The 23,585-nt window shown below is 40.5% G+C and overlaps 1 protein-coding gene across 1 annotated transcript in view; it reads left to right on the top strand.

Moving 5' to 3' along the window:
* Window positions 1-23,585, top strand: part of PRKCA (protein kinase C alpha) — a 164,175-nt gene that overhangs the window by 102,521 nt on the left and 38,069 nt on the right. The window contains exons 6-8 of the mRNA XM_080389101.1: window positions 9,908-10,064; window positions 10,158-10,292; window positions 11,037-11,133. Of these exons, the coding sequence (XP_080245227.1) occupies window positions 9,908-10,064; window positions 10,158-10,292; window positions 11,037-11,133 (389 nt within the window). The remainder of the gene's footprint in view (window positions 1-9,907; window positions 10,065-10,157; window positions 10,293-11,036; window positions 11,134-23,585) is intronic.

Here is a 23,585-nt window from a genome sequence, read left to right as displayed (position 1 = left end):
CACTGCTCCGTTGGAAGGCTAGAGCCTGTTATATGGCAAAAGGCTGTTCCTTCTGCCTCTGCCCTTCTCTTTGGGGAATGAGTCTCAACAGAGACCATTGAATCATTTAGGTTGGAAAAGACCTTTGAGATCATCTAGTCCAACTGTTAACCATAGCCTCTTGCAGGCAACATAAAGGAACTCAGACCATCACACTGAATTTTCACTTACAGAACGAGCAAACTTCCCTCCTGGCACTGTATTCATTCATGGCTTTGTTCTCTCTGAATCCAAATACCTCCATATTCTCCTGTCAAACCTTGTAAAATGAACTGGAGAAGGATGATAAAATTTAGTTAGAAAGGATGAGAACGGATCCCAAGCGGTACTTAATTGTAGCTTAACTTTTCAAATAGCTTCCTGTCCACGTAGGAGGGGTAAATTTGTCCAAGCTCCTGTCGTTAACAGAAAGGTGGTTTTGCTAAGTAGTGAGGCATTTCAAAGATGCTGATGCAGGTGCTGAAAGTAATTGTACCACAAGAGAGAACTAATCTGAAAATCATCCAAGTGACAAAATTTAATATTTGCATTATTCTAGGCCACTTGGCAGCAAGGTTCTTAAATACGGCTTAAACTTCCTGCCGTAACGCACGGAATTTGACAAATAACATGTATTTATTTTCTGATGATTCAGCACGTTTATAATCCTTTTAGGGACAAAAACGTTTGTCACAAGTCTTCATGGTACTAAAGCACTATAAACCAATTACACAAGTGGGTGCTCTTTGAGGTCACAATTTTATTTGTAAAGGTCTTGTCTGAGACGTGGGTATGGTGATGCTGTTTTGGGTATTTTCTCGGTTCTCCTCATGAGCCCTTTTTGGTGTGAGTGCACTTGGCAAATGCTGTTACTTCTGTGTTTATAAATGAAACATTTCCACCCCACAATTAAATAGCTTTCTGGTCCACAAGAAAAATGTTTACTATAACTTTGTTATGTATATAATAATGATGTTCTGTATATAATGATGATACATAAAACTGGTAGGTTGTTTTGAGTGAGGCTTGTCAGCATTTCCAAGCTTCCAGAATATTTCTTTAAATAAAAAGGGCAGTTGCCCTGAAAGTAAGCTTTTTTAGCTTTTTAAATAAAAGATACGATACAGACTAAGCCCAGGCTGGGTCAAGTTTCAGACACCTTTTCTGCATGTTTAACTGAAAATGAAATTATCAGTTGTCTGTTAGCTTATGGATATACTGCTATGCAAAAATGTTGAACTCCTTTTCTCTCTCAGCATGGCATTGCTTCTAAAATATTTATTAACAAAACCTTTGTTCGAATATACGGTTCCCAGAGCTGCCAGGGATGATACCTCTGCCTTCAGCTTTAGGAAAGGAGGTGAATTAAATGCCCAGGAGGCTTAGGAACATCAGGAAAAATAATCAATTACTGCCTTTTTGGTTTGAACCTTTTTCAAAGGAAATACTTTATAGGTGTTGAACTCCTTTAGCTGAATTCCTTAATATCTGCTCTGCGTCCTGTTTTGGTTGTTAATTAGCTCCTGCTGATTCTTTCACAGCCAGCCTTGATTGCATGCAAAACATTTGTGCTGCTAAATGGAGACGGGCCACTCTGGTTGGCATCTTGCAAATAATTTTGATAGGCAACTCAACCATCCCGGTTGCAGCCAGGACAGCCCGTCGAGGATGCAGGGTGCTTGATGACGGCTGCAAGAGGCGGTTGTTTAGGGGACACTGTTTAGTACGTGGCAGTTTGTCTGCTACATAATTGACTTGAGGATTTTGTGATGGCTTTTGTTTCCAAAAAAGGCCACAGTACACGCACACTTACTAAGTGTGTTCCTGATAAAATAGGTAAGTAGGACTGGGGGTTTTCCCAGTGATTACTGGGAAGGAGGCAAGGCAGAGTGCTGCCACATGGAGTTGGCCAGTGCTTCGGTCAGGTTATCTAAAATATCTAAGTACTTTGGCAGGTTTTGAGTTGAACTAACAGTGGGAATGATTGAGTCCTATATGTAAACAAATTTAATTCCAGTTTGCTAGGTCGGATTTTCAGTCTGGGTGCTTGAAGGCAGACATACAGTCTTTTCTGTGTGAATGTTAGAGACTCTGCAACACTTTTTCACAACTGAGTAGGAATTTTCTATTGGTATACTTGGCCAAAACCTCACCATCTTCCCTGGGCTAGTCAATATGCCACATTCAGTGCTTATTTGTGTTGCAGTTCTTAAATATCAGTGGGTTATTTTATAGCTGCTAGCTTGAGAGTTGCATTGGATATTAATAATTCATTGCACTTGCAGTAAATCAACATGGTAGTTTTCTTTTTATAGGAACACTCCTGCATTGCTTTTTCCTGAAATCACTGAATTCGTGACCCTTTCATACGTTGAACTGACTTGGGGTTTTTTCTTTTAGACATAGTGAAGCAGTTTTAGCTATTCTTAATCTATGCTTTTTGCACTGAATTTTCTTCCTCCTGATGTGCATTAAAAGTTTTGTCACTCTTACATTTACTTCTTGGCCCATCTTATAATTTGGGGCCCTTCTGAGCAACTTTGTAGGTGGTTGAATCACAGTTTTCATATTTTATTTGATTTTTGAATTATATTTAGAGTGAGTAAATAATAACCTTTGTGAGAAAATAACCCCATCTGGTGCACTGACATGCAAATCTGCCACATTATTGGGATCCTCAACTGTGACCTGTGAGTTGCTGGGAGTTGGATTTGACAGCAGCTGCCGCTGCAGAACTGCCCTCCCGACACAGGCACCGATTTAGAGGCAGGGTGTTAGTGACTCGCTGTCAGCTAATGCACCCTACTGTTACATAAACATTATTAAAATATATCTATATATACACACAACCCAGCGTTTTCAGGGTTTCTAAGTGTGTTTTTCTTAGCTGAAAGAATACAGAAAATCTGCTTTTATTCCTCAGTGATGCTTCTGTTATTAAGGGGAAACCTAGCAGTCATCTCTGCAGAGGTTGGGAGCATGTAACAGGCTCTCCAACAATAATCTTCCTAGGAGTTCTCTGCTCCCCACCGTACATTTTTCAAATGATTTATGCATGTACGAATGCTGAGCCACCCTATGGCACTGCATATTAACGTCTTGTCACACGGCTTGCTGTGGACAGCTGGGTTAAGAGCCTCTGCCCGAGCAGCAGGAGAGATGAACTGGAGAATTTTGGCACATTTCTAGATTCTCTTAAAAGACCCCACCACGCATATACACACTCAAATAATTCTATTTGTGATTGTCTAGGTTAGTATTAGTGTCTGCCTTTGTTAGCATTAATTTCATAATACCTGCAAATGATTTTAAAAGGGAACATACTTCAATATTCTAGCTATTTGACCAGCTTTTAGTACCAAATACCTATAAAGTGATCCCAAATAATTACTTGCACATGGGAAGCATTTTTGATGGCTCCAAAAAATGCAGATCTCATGTTTTACCTCACTAATATTTTATCTCTTTTCTGGCATTCCCAGAATCTGCAGGGTTGCTGCATTCATTACAGAAAGAGCTGTGCCTCTAACAAGTGCCAACCCCGGTAGCAACTGGATGCTTCCCATTTCATTCATTAAATTTACTTCACCATGAAGAAATAGGCAATGCATGGTATTTAAAATAAACATTTTTTTTTCATAAGTGGCCATAAAATATAACTAAAACGCTACGTATTTATCTAAGTATATGAATAGACAAGAACAGTCTGGATCCCTTTTCAGATGGCTTGATACATCCTGTGTTAACTTATGTTTTATTAAGTAGCTGTCCTACCCAGTAGTACACTTTTTTTTCAATTATAATTTTCATAAAGGTAACCTTATGTTAAAAATAAAATACAGTTGCTCCTATGAGATTTCCAGTTGAAATTTAACCTATTGCAGGCACAAGACATTTAAGTTGCGTTAGAGATGGTGGCACATTTTTTGTTGGTAGGAGAGAGTATCTTAAGAAATGCAAAGGAATAAAATATGCAAAATTGGTTTATTTTTCATCTTGTTCTAGGTTAGGAAGTTAATCATCTGTTTCTTGTGTGTAAATCACCTGTGAAGTGCAGGTGCTCCAATAGTACACTCATTACCTTGCCATCTCTCAGTACTCAGGAAATGGGGTGTAATGAGTAGGCGCTGGTCTCGGAAGGAGTATTAAAAGAAATTTTGGCTGGGCAGGTGAGTAGTTATGGAATAGTGAAAAGTGTCACTCTTGAAAGCCCTTTTAGTGATGAAAACTGTATAGAACTGGAAATTGCCTGAAAAGCAGGATTTGTTTTGGAACCAGTTGTGAGTCACAACCAGCTCCAGAAAGCAAGCATTCAGAGGTAGTTTTAATGAAATCATAAATCTTTAATGAAAGCTGAGCAGTTTTGGAGGCAGCTTTGGACTTGGCATACAGAGAGGACATGCACACAAATTGTGAGAAAGACTTTTCAGTAGCAGGTGAAACTTTCAAACTGCGATGAAGCGTGCATTAAGGTGCTGGAAGAAAGTTCCGTGGCTGGGAGTACAAGATCCTCTGTCGCTCACCTAAGTCATCTGTAAACTGGGCAGATCACTGGAATCTCTACCAGAGTCGTCTTCAGGAAATAATGAGAATTACAGAATAATTTACTCGTGCTTCATTGTGGGCAGACAGAAACTTTACACTGCGCTGGCGCTAACAGCGCTCTCCCTTCTCTTCCTTTTCGCTGGATAGCTTGCCAGACGACACCATTTGAGACTTGAAGTGTCTTCTAAAAACAGCTATTCCCGTGCAGCTGAGAGATTTCTGTTCATCTAAGTTGCCTGTAGGGAGTCAAAGATTGGCCAGAAATGGTTGCTGTGATTAGTAAACTGTTTTGTTGTCAACATTTGGGAATTCAGGAAAAAGGTAGCTGTGACTCACTGGAGAAGGAACTGAGTAAACTCATGCTGCTAATAATTCAGCTTTGTTGTAGGGACAGAAATATTTATGTACTCATTCCCATGACTAAATTTATTTGTTGGTAGCACAAGAAGTTATAAATCCATAAGTGCATATGGATTGCAACATTTGACCTATACAATCTCATGGAAAAAATTCCGGTTTTGTTATTTGCTCTCTGAATTTCTCCATATTCTGCCTGAATTTCTTCTCTTTACATAAAATGACAGTTATTCTCTGCCAGCCCACTCTGTCTTATTTAGATATTTATTTAAAGTATGAATACCTAAGAATGAGCTTTGTATTTGCTTATGTCTTTATACTATTCCTGGAAAGGTGGACATCCCAGTTTTAGACGGGGCTTCTGGGTGGATACTGCTGGATTATAAGCAGCACATAATAGAACAGCCATAGGACAGTCATCAAATAGTCTGCATCTTCTGTTGAATAAACATTTATGATCTCTTCTTCATTAACAATGAGTTGGAAAATGGCACCTTTTTTTTTTTTTTATGGCAAGTTGACATCTATTTCTCGTTTTTAGAAGGAAAACCTGGGCAAGGTTGGATTTGCTAGAAAATTCAATATATACTCGTCTTCAATGTCTTTTCATCTGTGTGCTTTCTCAGTCCCCTTGAAGAGTCTAATCTGGACAAAATGTTAGGAATTTAACTAGTACCAGCTACTTTTCTCAGTACAGAGGTCATTATCATGCTTAATAGTTACGACAGAAAACTGGCAAGTAGTATTTTAGGTTTCTGTCCAAGTTATGCTGTAAGTGATGCTGAACTGTATCTCACTTCAACCATCTAATAATCAGAGTAGCATCTCTATGACAGCGTTGAGTTTAATCAACTAATAATTCTAAAGCAGTATGAGAGTGCTTGCTATCATTACAGCTATAGCAGAACTCAGCCAGTCCGAGTTGATGTATTTTCTTGGAGTTGTTTATTTAAGTTTTTCTGTTTCAACCACACACAAGAAGAGAATGCCTTTGGTGGGAAGGGGAAATCTCTTCTTCTTGTGGGTCCTCTTACAGAAACCTGACCCAGGCTGTTAAAAATAGGGTGCTCTTAAAGAGGTGGACCACTTTGATGCTAATTCTTTATAAGCACTCTTTAGCACAAGTATCATCATGCTGTTTCCTCCATAAACCAAGTGCTAAGTCAGTATGAAAAAGATGTCTAGAGGTACTAATTATGCAGACAAAAGTACAAATAGGCCAGATATCTTAAAACAAGGAGTGAGATAATGACTTCTTTGGCAGCCTGTATTTAGTATATGTTGCATCTTTCCATCCCAATTAATCTCTGAGGCTCTCTTTTTTTCTTGTATTTAGAGGGCTTTTTTTCTTTTTCTGTGTTTACTGCAAAAGAAAAGTAGCCTTGCCCAGGCTGCCATGCCCTCCTGCTGTCGGTGGTGTTTTCTAGGCTCAGCAGCAGGTATCAAGGCTAATCAGTGCTGGCTTTCTCCAGGGACCTCTCTGTAGCAGAGCCGCGGAGAATGGCTCTGCATCCACCCAGCCAATTTCTCAAAATTCTGCCTGGTTTCACACTGAGCATCCAGGTAAAAATTAAGCATAAAGGATCCCTGTGAAGAGGCCATGTTAAAATTAGAGCAGTTTTGTTCAATGAATTTTAATGAAAAACTTACTAATGTATATCTCTGGAAAGCTGTGAAATGTTGAGAGTTCTGCTCCTCACTTACACCAAACTACAGTACAGAAATAAAAATCAGAAAGTGGATTTTGAAGTAATAGTTGATGTGCCAAACCTGGCAGTGCAATCAGAAGTGCCATGTACAAGAAGACCAAAAAAAAACCCCGAAACAAAAATAAAACCAAATATAGGATGAGGGAAAGAGCAATTTGCATTGTCACTTCATCCTTCACTCACTTTATGGCTCTTAGTCCCTTTGGGATGGTAATATTTAAAATAAGTTATTTTATCTTGATGTTATTCCTCAGAAGTATTTGAAGACCGTTTTCAGTGGGCTAAATGTTAATATTGGGTGGGGTATTTTTTTCATGGGTTCAAAACAGAAATGGTTTTCCAGCTGACCGCTGGGTGTGGAGGAAAACTCGGAGTAGCTGAGAGTGGAGGCAGTTTCCCTGCACGGACAGCTGTCATTTCTCCAGTTTCAAAGCCCGGTCAGCTTTATACGGGCTTGTGAAAAACTACAGATGAGATGCTCTGCAAGAAAGATGCTTGTTTCTGTTCTGTTCATTTAGAACACAGTGTATTTTTTCTGGTAGAATTACTTAAGTAATATAGTTAGTGAATAGAATTACATTTTATTTTAAAATTTTAGCCCATGAGCATTTTCTGTCTCTCGTTTTGTAAACACAAATTTAAGAAACGTAACTTGATCGGTATCAACTGTTTGTTCAAGTTGATGTGATTCCCTGCCAGCCATGATCTAATTTCAATAATTAATTTACATCAGGATATCTGTTCTGCATGAGAATTGTCTTGACAAACCAGTGTGTTCCAAATAAGTAGCTTGCATTCCTGTACGCTACCTTTTTTTCAACAGCTATTTTGGCTATAAGGTACCAGTTGTATCTGGTATTTCTCTCTTCCAACTTGTTCTCCCTCATCTAGTACTCTCATTAAATAAATAAATAAATGCATAAATAATAAGTAAATAAATAATAAATAAAAAAAGCAGGTCAAAAACAGTTTGAAATTGTTTTCTATTGCAGTGGGCACTCTTCCCACCCCCCCACCCCCCCGGTTTTCCATCTACCACAGTAGATTTGCACTAAAGTGCTCTACTTAGAAAATTAACCCTATTCCAGCTGAAACCAGGAGAAGCGGTTATGTCCTTTGAAGGAGCATAATCATTATGAACACTCAAACATTCTTTCCATCCTGTACAAATAAAATATCAGCCTAGAGCTAATTACATCAACTTGTCAATACACCTGGTGTCTAGGAAATGGAACAGAACCGTTACATGGCTTAGTAAATTCAGTGCTACGTTCTAGCGGGGGTGTTGTCAACACCACAGTCTTTCATTTCACTGTCCTTAAGTAAAGCACAATAATATGTCCTGCGCTTTAATTCATTGCCCTTCTCCTTCTGACGGAAGCATTAGTGCACAGTTCTCATCCACCACGGTCCTGCCTTTGTTTCTAAAGGGAGAACAAAAAGACATTTTGAAGAGAGGTACTTAGCTGGTTTACGTCATTAGACTGTTGCCTGAAAACCGTCCCCTTCTTATTTTATAAATAATGAGAGTAAACAACAGATTATAAAGTATCTGTATTGCTTGGATGCCTTTCAACCTCCGTGCTGGGAAATAACAGGTTGAAATCCTGGGAAAGTCTACAATTTCTGTTTGTTATATGAAAATGCCATTTTAATCTGGGGGGAATGGAGCAGGGAGCCTTCAGCAAACGGAAACTATCTGTTGCCGAAGATCCTGGCAGCATTTTTTTTTAATTGTTGTTTTTGATGTTAGCTCTGATTGAGTTAAGTGACTCTAAAGTTCAAATTTTTAAGGAAATGCTTTCCACCAAGAAATATTAGGTGACTTAAGGGTTGATCCTTTCTAAATTTTCTTTCTGATTTCTTCAGTCACATAGATAAATCAAAAAAGCCCTCCTGATGCTGACGCTGAGAAAGCAGTAGCTGAGGCCACTGTTGATCCGGAATAATCTCTTTGGTGACCCTTAAATGCTGGCCTGCCTTCATACCCTAGGAACCGTGTCACCCTCAAAGCTTCTTGTGGTTTTCCTTCCAGAAACAAGTCTAATCTACAACTATGAATCTCACAAAAGAATTTCCAAATGAACAAAGCTCTTTTCTGTCCAAACTGAGCCCAGAGGGTTACTGCTGCTCCCAGTAGGTTTTGAGATGCCCAGTTGTGAGGTCTGAATCCCCCATCCCAACTCAATCACCGCAGCTCATCACAGCGTGACCAGTTTGGGTGGGACGGGGTTTCAGTATGAGGAAAATCCACCTCTTCTTCTGAGGTTCAGCAGAAGCTGATGGCTGAATGCTGTTAACACAGAATGAAACCCTACGTGCTGTATGTAGGTTACGTGGGCGTTACTGGTCCTCTGCAAGGGGGAGAGGGGTGCTGCCTTTGCTCGTCCGCTGCAATACTCCACTGCCCTGCGGTGACGTGTGAGCTGCCTAACGAACCTCGCAGCTGCTGCAGTAACTCCAGCCGGGCTGAACCCCCGAAAGCTGCCAAGCCCCCGATGGATGCCTTTGTAACCCACCATTGCCTGCCTGCCTGGTTCCACATCGGGATGTAGCCCTGCGGGAACAGCACCCCGTGCGGATTGCTGCCTATTCTTGTCTCTCTCTCTTTGAGGATCGGTAGCAACATGAGATATATTAACTCGCTTTATGCCTTCTTTTGACATTGTAAAAATAGAAGCTGCATTAACATTTTTGTGAAGCTGAAGTTAAACTTGTCTTCGCTGTGCTGTTACTTTGCTTGCTGTCGTGACATAATACTTACAGCGATCCCATCTGACAACTAACAAACCATGAATCTGATGGAAGTTTAGTGTTAGATACCTTCCAATGAGGGATTGTATCAAATAATATAAAATAACCCATCTTCCTGACATCTATTGTGATCTGGCTAGTGCCCTTAAAGTATTTGGCTGATAGTCCTGTAGTTATATAACCTAAGAAGAAATAAATGCACAAAGAATTGCTACCTGCTTAAAAATTTATATTGATGGATTTGGACATTTAATCATTCCATTGCAGGGAAAAGAGTTGCCTGGAAGCTCATGTCATTTGCCAATTGCTCTTCTCTCCTGTCATTTCTCTCTACTGTTCTGATAAATATCACTGCGCGCAGCTTTACTTTACAAAGAGTAGTTCCTTCCATGCCGAGTCTGACAAGCAGGTTTCACGACTTGTTTTATTTTCAACACGTTTCACTAACTCTGATTTGACACGTCACTGCTTGCTTAATGTTGATTTGTAATCCTGTACAAATTAGCGGTGTTTTATATTGACAGTGCGAGAAGCGAAAAACCTAATTCCCATGGATCCAAATGGACTTTCCGATCCTTACGTTAAACTGAAGCTCATCCCAGATCCTAAGAATGAAAGTAAACAAAAAACAAAAACCATCCGTTCTACTCTGAATCCAGACTGGAATGAGTCATTCACATTGTAAGTTTTAACGCCTTGTAATGAAGTATATTTGTATGTATTGAATCCATTTCAGTGTGGCATTGAAAACTCCTCTATTTCTCTCCTTTTTAGTAAATTAAAACCTACAGACAAAGATCGACGGTTATCTGTAGAGGTCTGGGACTGGGATCGAACAACCAGAAATGATTTCATGGGATCTCTTTCATTCGGGGTGTCAGAGCTTATGAAGATGCCAGCCAGTGGGTGGTAAGAGTTTCTAAAAAGAGAGTGGAGAAAGTTTAAACCCAGTATTTTTCTTCAATATAATCTACCTTTTTGGGAGCTTTTCACTGTATCTCGGACTATAAATTCACTGAATATGCAACTAAACCTAGGAAACACAGTCTATATATAAACAAGGATGATAACAAAAGGAATACTTTTCTTTTGTGGTGTTCATGAAACTTCTGCTGGAGCCTAGAGCTGCTGCAAACTCAATTCTGTGTACATCGTCTTGTGATACGAATTTTATTTTTATCTCAAATACGATATATTCATTACTAAGTTATGTTATAACATCATGTTATATATAGCTCTGCAAATTCAAAGTACATGGGAACTGATTTTATAAAATGCCATCTCATTACTTACCAAGCTAGGGATAGAGCTCGTCACATCTTCTCAAAAAGTACTTTTCGTCAAAAATAATTGTTTAGGGCTACAGGCGCACTGGAGGGAAAGGTTCTTCAGGGTTGATGTCTCCCATCATATTACAGGATGAGTGGGAAGAATTTCCTTGTCCATTAAACTGCCTTGGCAGATAGTTTGGGATTAAATATCTAATTTTAGGTTAAATATATTCAGTTTCTGGGTTTGCTTTACATCTTTGAAAGCAGTTCTTTACATATCTGTGACATTGATACAAACCACACACAAACAACTAAATCAGATTTTAAATCTAACAGGAAAAAAACTGTTAAGTCACCATTTTTTCCCCCAAACGTTCCACAGGTACAAGCTGCTGAATCAAGAAGAAGGTGAATATTATAATGTTCCGATTCCAGATGCCGATGAAGATGGAAATGCAGAGCTCCGGCAGAAGTTTGAGGTGAGGATTAGATACAGATGGGTGCAACTATATATTGCATACATTTTTTTCACTTTATTGCACCAAGAAAAAAAAAAGTTCATTAAAAGATCTATATTAGAGTGCTATCTTTATTTTTATCTATGTTTCTGTTGCCTGTGACAGCAGTATGTGCCTTTGGGTTTCCTGAAGATTGGACCAAATAGTTTAATTCAGTAGTGGTAGCATTTTTCTGAGAGTTCAGCTTCTCTGCTATGACACTTGTGGAGTTGGTATTTTAAAACATTGTACGTCAAGTATATGTAATAATTTCAATGTCTTTTAATACTTGTTGCAAAATCTGCTAGTCATCACTAGTATCTATGTTATTTGACAAATGAAATTATCCAAAACAATATTTTAATACTTAGAATGTTTCACACTGAATGCTTTTTCTTTTTTTTTTTTTTTAAAGAAAATATTGACAGTGTTAATTGCTGATTATTTGGAGCCTCAGAATCTTTGTAGAAGGTTGTCATCTGAAATTCTGATATCTTAAATGAGGGTATGGATGTTTTTAAGGATAAGAGGTATTGCTGGTTTTGTGCAGAAAAGAGATGCTGAAGAAAAGCAATACTTCCCACAGTCGTCCTGCTTTCTGTGGTGCAAATTGGAGTGGTTAGTAGTCACAAGCATGGTCTCACCGTGCCCTGCAAAGGAATCGTTTCCTAATGAACAGACTTAGCCAGCAACTCTGCCTCTTCTGACTGCTACAGCCGGTATTACAGCAAAATACTCGCTGGCCATTAAACCCAGCAAGAGGGAGAGAGATGGTTTGGGAAGTGTTTTGCTAACGGCTGTACTGGATTCAGCTCATCTGACTTGACTGCTCTTTCCAGCTGCGCACTCAGTTTTGAATTTGAAATATCCCAGGCCACAGTATTGTTTTCTTTTTTCTGGTTGAACATTTACAACTTTAGCTGTTAATCCAAAAAGTAATTAATATACCTGTTGTGCATAAACACTTACGCCTGTTCCTTTCAACCTGAAATAGCAATTTTTTATGTTCACCATCAGGCAGAATTCTACATTGTTATTATAAAAGATGGGTTAACCCAAGAAAGTGAGGAAAAACGGCACATGTTCAACTTTCAAGAAAGAAAAAGAAAAGGTGCATCAATTTCTTCTGAACGCATTTGGATCAGCTACCATACTTTTGTCTGCAGCATGAACTATGATTTTTGTTAACACATTTGAGAAGTATTTGAATCTCCATTCCATTTTCCTTTCTTTACAATTGTGATCTGACCAGTGTGATTTTATTTTGCTGCACTAGGTCATTTTCTCTTCAAGATCATATTTACTTTTTATCCTCTCTAGAAAGAAGAGCTTCAAAAGTAGTTCTTTGCACCCCTTACACGTCTCTGTGCAATGTACAGAGTCTGAAATTAGGTGGATATGTATATGCTGTTGATATAGGTATAGAAATCTACCTGGTTTTTCTCAGGACAGAGACAAATCACTAAAACTGTCTATTTAAAAGTGTCAGTTATTATATGCAATATGTTTGCATATTGAATTTACAGTCTCTTAGGGTTTTTTTTTCTTAAGCCTACTGTAAATACATTGGTTGCAGAATGAATAGTCAGGATTTATCTGTGTCCTGCACTGGAGCGGAGCAGAAATCCTGAGAGGTTGCATCGTGTGCAGCTCCTGGATTGAGTCCCAGAAATGGCAGCTTCACATAGGGTCAGCTCTGCCTCAGAAATAATTAGTCTGTCTCAAAGTCTAATTAATTCAGCTTCAGCACTGTGTATTTGAGGCTTTCCCAGTTCTGGAAGTAGCCTGGTTGATGCTATTTTAGTGGCCTGAATTAATCAAGGAAAGGGAATAGGTTTTCCCTGAGCACGCGTGTCTCCAGGAGTATTTAGAGAGTTGCGTAATGGACAGTTTTGAAACTTGGTGACGATACGTGGGAATATTGGTAGCCAAACAAAACATGTAACTGTAACTAGACCAAGGCTCGTATAATGCAGTACTACGTGGTAAAAGGATTTAGGTTCAGCCTCTTACTCTCTCTCAAAGTTTGCCACTGTGAGAAGGAACAGAGGGAATCAGCTCTCTCCAAGTCATGTTCTTACTTGGTTTCAAGGGGAATTAATGTGATGGCTTACAAAAATTAACAGCACAGATGTCTGGATGGTGGTATTTAACTAATCAGCTATTCTGGTATGGCACAGAAGTGGTGCTGACTCTGATCATCTTTTACGCTATTTTTCTTATCATTTATATCTTGCTTTACACAGTTATTTTATTTTAGGTACTCTATACTAAGGAACAAGTAAATACCACTGAGAAATATGCTGCTATTTGTGATTTAATCATAAAAACGTTTAGGTTGGAAAAGACCTTTAAGATCATCAAGCCCAACCGCTAACCCAGCACTGCCAAGGCCACCGCTGACCCATGTCCCTAAGTGCCACATCTACAGGGCTTTTAAAAGCCTCCAGGGGTGGTGAGTCCACCACCTCCCTGGGCAGCCTGTTCCAGTGCTGGACAACCCTTTTGGTGAAGGAATGTTTCCTGCTCTCCAATCTAAGCGTCTCCTGGCACAGCTTGGGGCTGTTCCCTCTTGTCCTGTTGCTTGTTACCTGGGGAAGAGACTGACCCCTCCACCTACAGCCCCTGTCAGGCAGCTGTAGGGAGCGATAAGGTCCCCCCGAGCCCCCTCCTCTCCAGGCTAAACCACCCCAGTTCCCCCAGCTGCTCCCCATCAGACTCATGGCCCAGCCCCACTGCCTGTCTCTGGACACGCTCCAGCCCCTCTGCGTCCCCCTTGGAGTGAGGGGCCCAAAGCTGAACCCAGGATTCGAGGTGTGACCTCACCAGTGCTGAGCACAGGGCGACAATCACGGCCCTGGTCCTGCTGGCCACGCTACAAGCCAGGATGCTGTTGGCCTTCTTGCCCACCTGGGCACACTGCTGGCCCGTGTTCAGCGGACTGTCAACCAGCACCCCAGGTCCTTTCCCACTGGGCAACTTCCCAGCCGCTCTGCCCCAGCCTGCAGCGCTGCGTGGGGCTGCAGTGACCCATGGGCAGGACCCAGCACTTCTCCTTGTTCAACCTCATACAACTGGCCTCGGCCCATCAGTCCAGCCTGCCCAGACCCCCCTGCGGAGCCTTCCTGCCCTCCAGCAGACCAACAGTCCTGCCCAACTTGGTGTCATCTGCAAACTGACTGAGGGTGCACTCGATCCCCTCCTCCAGATCGTTGATAAAGGTATTGCACAGAGCTGGCCCCAGCCCACGTGTGACTGGCCACCAGCTGGATGTCACTCCATTCACCATAACTCGGGGCTCTGCCATCCAGCCAGTTTTTTACCCAGCTAACTGTACCCCCGTCCAAGCCATGAGCAGCCAGTTTCTCCAGGAGAATGCTGTGGGAAGCAGCGTCAAAAGCTTTACTGAAGCTGAGGTAGACAACGTGACTAAGTGGGTGGCCTTGTCACAGGAGATCAGGTTAGGCAAGCAGGACCTGCCTTTCAGCACCCATGCCGACTGGGCCTTGGGTGTGCTGTGTGATGGCACTCAAGATGATCTGCTCCATAACCTTCCCTGGCACCAAGGTCAGGCTGACAGGCCTGTAGTTCCACAGATATTCCTTCTGGGCCTTCTTAGCCCTCCTTTTGTTGCTGATGTAGTTATTGAAACATTTGTTATTGTCTTTTACAGCACTATCCAGATTAAGTTCCAGCTGCGCTTTGGCCCTTCTAATTTTCACCCTGCGTAACCGCACGACATCCTTGTAGTCCTCCTGAGTTGCCTGTCCCTTCGCCTAAAGGCCATAAATTCTCTTGTTTTTTTTCCTGAGTTCCAGCCAAAGCTCTCTGTTCAGCCAGACTGGTCTTCTTCCCCACCAGCTTGTCTTTCAGCATGAGGACGGCCTGATCCTGCACCTTTTAAGATTTCCTTTTGTGAAGAATGTCCAGCCTTCCTGGAGACCTCGGCCCCTCAGGGCTGCCTCCCAGGGGACTTGTCAACCAGGCTCCTAAACAGAGCAAAGTCAGCCCTCAGGGAGTCCAAGTGGCAGCTCTGCTGACCCCCTCCTTACTTCTCCGAGAATCAAAACCTCTGTCTTTCATGATCTCTGTGCCCAAGACATCCTCCAGCTACCACATCACCCTCAAGTCCTTCTCTGTTCACAAACAGCAGGTCCAGTGGGCGCCTTCCATAGCTGGCTCCCTCACCAGCTGTCGGGAAGGTCTTTTCCACACACTCCAGGAACATCCTAGGTTTTCCTCTCTGCTGTTCTGCATTTCCAGCAGACATCTGGTAAGTTGAAGTGTCCCACTAGAACAAGGGCTAGCGACTGTGAGACTTCTCTCAGCTGCTTATAGAATGTTTCATCTGCCTCTTCACCCGGTCGGGTGGTCTATAACAGACTCCCACCACGGCATCTGCCTTGTTGCCCTTTCCCCTGGTTCATACCCATAAACACTCTACGTGATCGTCACCATCATTAAGCTGTAGACAATCAAAGCACTCCCTAACATAGGGCTACCCCCACCTCTCCTCCCGCGCCTGTCCCTTCTGGAGGGTTTATAGCCAACTGTTGCAGCGCTCCAATGACATCATCTAAATAATTATTTCCACTGAGCTGAAATCAGCTTTGAAACCTTACCGAAAGGTTGCAGGTCTTGGCTGCCATTTCATTAGGGGAGTGTACTTGTCAGGAAGATTAAGAATATACATAGACCAAGAGGTCATACTGGGCTATCTTCTCATTTATCAGTTTATAGGAAGGAGTAACTTCAGAGTGCTTGTTAATCAAGTCTGTATTTGTGGTGCTTGGTCTACTTTTCGATATATGACAGTGTGATTGATATCCAGGCTACATTGATTTGATTTTTAGTACAAAATTACAACAATTGCTACAAAAGTATTGCATTACTAATATCAAATACTTAAAATGAATAATGGTGGTCTTCAGAGTAAAGGGCTGTACACAAACCTAAGCTATATATATATATAAGAACAGAAAAACTTCAGAATTAGAAAGAATATTTTCAAGTTAAAAGAACAGAAAACTGGTAGATGTGAAATTTCTGAAACCAGTTTCTGGTCTTAAAAAAAAAAAAAAAAAAAAAAGCCTAAGTCATTCTTAAAACTGAGTTTGCCCTTTTGACTACAGTTCAGAAATGTGCTTAGTAGAATCTCCAAGATTCTACCTCCCATTTAAATCAGTGAGAATTTTTAAAGTATCTGCCTGTGCCTATAGTTCAACAGACATCTTTTAAGTTTTGGCCTCAGGCTCTCATTGATTTTAAACTGTTTACACAACCCTATCACGTCCTTCTAGCTCCACTTTAACAGCCCAGATTTCTTACTTAAATGTGGTTATTAGTCACACAAATCTCATTGATGTGCTGCTTTACTTACTGGACCTTCTGGCACAGATTCTTTAAGTCATTTATTCAATGTAAATCTACCATAAAATAGCTGTAGAGATTATAAATAAGTAAATAAATAATATATTCAAACATTCTCTTCACTTACATTTGTAATTGAACAGTAAAAGCTATTAGTCACAAGACAAAGCTTCCTCGTGACCCATTCTGCCAGATCTAAAACGGTTGAAAAATTAACACCTGACTTGTGCCCAGAGGTTATAGATCCGATCCGACCAACGGGACCACATTTGGAAAGGCAAGAGAAGAGCTGAGAAGGATGGTGGTTTTATTAATGGAACCACGCAGCGACCTCACTAAGTATTTTTAGATTTTATTGCAAGGAATTTTGGGGTTATGTACTGTCTATGTATTATCTATATGAGGTTGTCCAGTATATAGAAACTGAGGTATATTATGCCACAGGTATGGTGCAGTATTTTCAATACAACAAATTTTAATCAATCTATATATTTTCTGGATCTCACCTATCACTAAAGCTTACGAATCAATTATCTGCTCATTTAGCAGTATGACCAAATCTGTCTTCAGTGATTTATAGATGATACATCATCATTAATATTTAGAGATAAAAATACACTCCTGTAGGAAGTGGAGGCAGGATAAAATCTGTCACTGTTTTTCATTTCGTTTTAACCTTTGGTTGTGAATTTTCTCTCCAGAATGGCATTATTTGTGGCCAGCTCAAAATGAAACTCCGTTCTCAGCAGGCATATTGTGAATAATTGGAGCTGCTCCATAATTGTCCATGCTGAGGTTGCCATGGGAACTCCCAACAGTCCCAGGTGGCTCCATGGACCCAAACGAGCAAGTCTTTTAGCTGCAGTGTCTACTATTTGTTATATACTTGTTTTCCTCTTACAGTATTTGGCTACTCAAAGAAAAAAGCAGAATATTGAAATAATGCGACCGTACTGTGTTTTTCGTACCTGGCAATGATGCGAGCAGCACTATATTTTTGCTTTTTAGGGCTTTGTTCTGTTTTTTTATTTGGGGAAAAGAAATGTGAAAATTCTAAAACTTCTGTTGTGGGAAGTTATTTCAGTTTTGTCAAGCCCTGTTTCCTGTAATTTGCTGCTTAGTAAAGCACTTCTTGATATTTAAATATCACCTTAGAATAATAATAGGATAATGCTGGTTTAAAAGTAGGCTGGTTAATTACTCTGTCTGTCCCCTTCTTTCCACATCATCATCACGACAAACATTATTAAAAATAAAGCGGCTGTTATGGTCCATATCAATGATTTTTTTAATTAAAAAAAAGAACAGAGTAGCTATAATCCTTACATGTGGCTACATTTACCAAGTACAAGATACGTTACGTGATGGGAGCAATGTGAGTCACTACAGCCAGCTTTGGTAATTGAAGTGATCCAAGCGAGTTGTTACGCGGGAATAGGTTACGGCTCATAGAATCTTCACTTTAAGGCGTCTGTGGGGAAGGTATGTAACGGCCTTCCTGGTACGCGCTCTGAAGATGTCAGGCTTTTTCTTTTTTCTAATTCTTTTCTTTAGCGTAGTGCTCTGTGTGGGTTTCAGTAGGACAAAATTGTTCCCTTGGTTTCTGAGAGAGCTCAGACTAGTGTCCCCACTGTGGGGATCCCTGCGGGGCCATTCTGGTGGACCAGGGGAGGTGCTTCCTTGAGGACATACATCCACACCTACCGCCACGGCTGCTGGCTTCCAGCTGGTTTTGTGGTCGAGACATCTGAGACATCAGGTGCGAGTGGCTTTTCATGGCTGTTAGTTTTGTATCATTCCCTTTAATTAAGTGAATAACAATAAAAGCACTCCACAATAAGACGACATTATGCTGATAAGTACGTTTTCTGCAAAGTAATTCCCAGTTAGTAAAAGCAGGTGCTGGATTATCCCTTAGTCGACGTTGTGGGGCAGACCCACAAGGCACGTGTGGTGGGAAGGCACCAGGTATCCAGGGAAAGTGGCGTGCCGGTGGCGTGCTGTACGCCCAACCTCCCCTTCCTGGGGCTGACCCAGGGACGAGCTCACCCATCCAGGAGCAGCTCTGCACGGCTTCTTGCCCACTTGCCTGATGGGCTGGTTTTGCTGCCGAGAGGTGACGTGCCCAGCTGGGGAGCGGTTCCCCAGGGCTGTAGCTGGTGGGGCTGGACCCCCCGTGCTGTTGCTTTGGCTGCTGTCGGGTTTCCATTACCTGACTTCACGTCTTCAGCGGCTTTGTGCCAGTGGGATCGCTGATGAAGGCTGTGCGGCAGCGAGACCCGTAGTTTCCTATCGCAGGCTAAACAGATCGAAGCAGAAGGAGGGAGGGGGCAGGGTAGGTGCTGTATCTGAAAACTGGAAGCGTACAGTCGTCATGACATTTTGGTGACATCTCAGTGCTTCTAAACATAGCTATTATTATCGTCCTAAAGAAAACGTCTTTTTAAATGCCTTACCATTTTAAAGATGAGAACAGGGACAATGTGGTGCTTGGCCATCAGGCTTGGTTATAAATACCTAGAACCTCTCCAGTGACGCAGGAGCTTCTGCGTCTGATGTGCTACTGAACTCCCCCAGGATGCAAGGCGGCCTTTTGCTTGACCAAACTTGTGTGTTGATCCTTGTGCAGATGTGGATTTACAAACAAGTAGCGTATCTCAGTCTGTATGTATATACCTGTTGCATACAGAGCTAACACTGATTTACACCATCGGGCCTGGCTTTGTGGCGGTACAGCTGGAGTTAAATTGTGTTTGGAAATGTCCACAGATTTCAAGGCACAATTAAAGCTCTCTGATGAGTTTCGATGTTGCTATAGTCTAATGCTAAAGAAACCTGTCTCATTCCCTTTCAGAATGTCAGTACATCATTTCTGGTCATTCACTGCCAGTACTGTATTTCTTAGATCTTTAACACTCGCTTTAGGTTGGGGGTTTTTTTTAAGCAGTTTCTGGCTGCTTTATGAGAAAGGAGAAGGCCAGCACTTTCTGCATTAATCTGGCATTTTTCTATATTCACAACAGTTCTAAGTCAAAAATACATTTTCTTTCTTTTCTTTAATCAACGGCCGGGACATCCTCGAGCAGTTTTAATTCTGAGCTAGAGGCTGGATAAAGATGCTGCAGTTGCACAGCCAGGAGGCCCTTAGCAGAAGGCTCCAGTAACTGTTTCAGTAGCTTCTTAAGAATCCAATGAGTTTTCTAATTAAGTATGGTATTTTCATTCAAAAAAACCCACAACTACAGGAGCTTATGATTTTGTTATTTTGTGAGTTAAGTTCTTCAGGTCTCTGGTTAAAGTCTTGCAAGGGCTGGGAAGGAGATATTTATTTGAAGTCTTTGAAGGATGGTGACATTTTTGCCCCAGAGCTACTTCACTGGGGGGGGGGGGGTTGTGTATGTATGTTAATAAATAAAATACATGATCTCTATATCTAGCCAATATGCATTCCCGCTTTGACGCAATAATTGTAACTTCAGACAGTTCAGTAAAGGTGACATGGAAAAGAGAAATAACGTTGCTGACACTTCAAATTGTAAATGAATAGACTAAATTTAATTTTCAGGAAAGACACTAAGCTACACTGAAATCATGACCAGCCAAAATATCACTGGCACATCAATCCACACTCATTATGTATACAGCGATATAAAAAGAAGAGCTGCTTTTTTTGGCCATGGCACTCATTCCTATTTTTAAATTGTGCATATTTAATCATTAGAGAATAGTTTGCAGCATTATAGAGTTGCTGTTAGATGACTCCATCTGTTCCATACTATAGTTTGGCGTGGGGAATTCCCATATGCAGTTATCTGGAGGTTTCTCATCTACTCACCATATCTGAAACTAGAGAACTTGAAATTTCCTAACCAGATGACGTACATCTCTGGTCTCAGTTCCTATCAGCTTGTGAATTCTGTAAGGCTCTTCACACAGACTGAGATTTAAGGTGAAGAATGTACGTAGAAAACTGTAGTGATAGCAGGGGTTTCTGTATCCCTGCTATAAAGGTTAAATGTGTGGCTCAAGGCAAAAAAAACCCTGAACTTCGGTGCTGTCACCCCTTTACAGTGCTCCTTGATTGTTAAGAGCCCAGACTCCACACATCTGTACATACATGTAGCTTTCTGCATTGCTGTGGTTTAACATGAGGAATGTGTTATGCATGAAGCAGATGTATGTACAAGGCTAAGGTAACGCTGCCGCGCAGTTACATGAAGATCTGTACTTCACCGTGCTGTGCTGCACTGTGCTCCTTACTCTTAGGGTGATTAACACGACGGTTTCTTTTTCATGATTTTTCTGTGCATAACAGATGTGTCCATTTCTGTATTCTCGCTGCTGTGTCTTTGTTTACTTCTGCTACTAATTGTTGTTGCTTTGCTTCGCAAGCCCGTCACTAACCAAGCAGTGTTTCTCCCTTTCCTGTCTCTTCCAGGACTGTCATGTAAATAGCCGCTTCTTCAAGGTAGTTTTCTCCTTGGTGTTCTTCTGCACCTTTCTCTTCACACAACCCTCTTTACCAATGTTTGAAGTATATTAAATTCAGTTTCACTCTCACCATGTTTTAAGGATGCACTTGTTTTTTCCCCCAGTTTAAGTTTTTCTAATGGATTAAAAAAAAATAATTGAAGTATTATTCTTCCATAATTTGTTACAAAGTGCTCCCCAGATTAGAAGTTTACTTACAAAAAAGGAGTCGTGGAACCTCAGCTGATACAGTGTGCCTTTCCTTTGGAAGGAGTTAGTGAAATGAATGCTGCCTTCTCATGGAAAACGGAAAATGGTGCATCTTTAATTGGAAAGATACTCATGGAACTTTAAATCATTTCCACAGATCAAATAATGCTCATGTTCACTGTATATTTATATATATATAAATTTACATAATATAGCATGCATGGTTTATGATATAATATACACCATATATTGCTATATGTTAGTTGGAGTATACTATATCATAAGAGATATTACCCATATGCACAGATGCTCTGATACATGACATACCACTTCACCTGTTTAATTCCCATTTTACTTCTATCACTAATCACCACATCACATAATTACTGCCATAAAAGATATATATCAGCATTGTGAACGTACATGTATGGACTTTTTATTTGCATGTATCTCTAACAAATTGTCTTGCTTTATTAGGGCAAAGGTTACTGACACAAATCACACTTTCAGTTTCACACATTCATTAAATTTTAATTTAGATTGTAACTTGAAGGCCCTGTGCTGTAAACTGTTTTAAGAATCTAAGGTTATTGAAGCCCTTATCATCTTCAAATAGTATTTTTACACTGTAAGTTGACCTAGAGCAGTTTACATGTTATAGCTCAGAGCTTAGAATACTTAATTTAAAAATCAGATTTCATTTTTGAAGAGTTGTTTATATTATTAATGCATGATTTTACCAAACGATTTAATAGTGAATGATAAAAACAAAGAATAAGACTATTTGTCAATTGCCAAATATTTCCTAACACAGTAATCATTTGTCATGCAATCAGTAACTTATTTTTTCTTAACCTTGATTCTTTATCTGGTATCTTTATCTCAGAAAAGCCTGTACAGAAGAGGACTGCCCTTCCTCAATCCTTTACACCTCTGCTTATTTGAAAGTAAAACCACACAGTGGTTTCATTGATGAAACTTGTTTAATGCAGGGAAGTTGCAAGTTTCTCTGTTTAAATGTATTTTAAACCAGAGCAAAAGCTACCCTGAAAAAATGCATCTGGGGTAAATACAAAGTTACATCTAACACCGTGTTGTCACTTCATTGTAAAACCCAGACCTTGAAGTGCACTGATATAAACTGACCAAAGTCTGTGGTCAATTCGTGTTCTCACCATAGGAGTGCACCTAAAAAAAGAGCTGAACAGTTTCCTACAGCTGCTGCTCCATGGGCAAAATTCATACTTAGGCCTTGTGAATTATAAACATGAATTCCAACAAAGTAAGTTGCACTCTGTTCTGATGTGAAGAGGAGACTCAAGACTTCTCTTTTTCTGATGGGAAAAAAAAAATGCTTCCTCATTTATTGTCTGTCTTTTCTCTCTGAATGATAACAAATGCCCGTTCTGCTTGCTGCTGACAGTGACTTAGCATCACTAACCTAAGCTCAGAAGCGTCACTGCATGCTGCATTCTGCACGCTAATCGCCACTGACGTTAGCATGTCTTTGGAAATAATTTTGTAAGTAATCAGTTTATGTGGGACTGCTGGGGAGGTTGTGTTCCCAAGTTTACAAGATTGGAATTGAAAGGAAACAGCAGGAGCAGAGGAAGAAGGCAGGCTGTGTTCCTGAGGATAATGTGACACTTCTGAGCTAGAAACCAGTCAAAATGTACAAAAATTATTTTATCGTGGCAAATTTGAGAATGCTGTGAGCGAGGTCAAACAGTATAAATACTTGTTTATGAAATTATCAGATACTGAGAAGGTTCCTGCATTTATGCTTCTTTTTTTTTGCCAGCAAAGAGTATGTTTAAATAGATTATTTTCACAACGTCATGCAGAAAACACCTTCATCTTTGTGTGTGAGCTTGTGTGCGTTAAGTAATTCCATAGCACGTTAAGACTTGGATACAGAATCCCAAGGTTTTAAGATCAGTCCTGGTCTGCAGCTTTTCATGGCTGTGGTGGTTGGTTGCAGGGATTTGTGCTGAGATCAAGTAGAACTGAAGTCCTTAAATATGAATTTAGAGCAGAATTTTATTATTCTTTTGCCCATATTGCAATGAGTGTTATCCTCAAAAGCAACTTTACATGCTAGGGTTTTTTATTATTGAAAGTTAGCATCCATTTGCATAATTAAAAAATAAAGGAGCATATATAAAAGCAATCCTTTTTTTTGACACTTAGGGATTTGCAGTTCTAGTATCACATTTGGGGTTTTTTTTACCACTACCACAGGATATTTCTGCAAGAATTTTTGAATATTATTCCTAGGCAGCCTCTTTAATTACATTTCATCTAGTTAGACACTGCTCTGTTGCAGGGGGTAGCATGTTTGGCAATAAAGGCAGAAAACAAAGTAGACTCAGGTGGCCACAGGA

This window comes from Falco punctatus (genome assembly GCF_963210335.1).
Source record: "Falco punctatus genome assembly, chromosome: 1".
NCBI classification, from domain to species: Eukaryota; Metazoa; Chordata; class Aves; order Falconiformes; family Falconidae; genus Falco; species Falco punctatus.
Note: the sequence above shows the minus strand (reverse complement) of the source record. Positions and strands in the feature narration are given on the sequence as shown.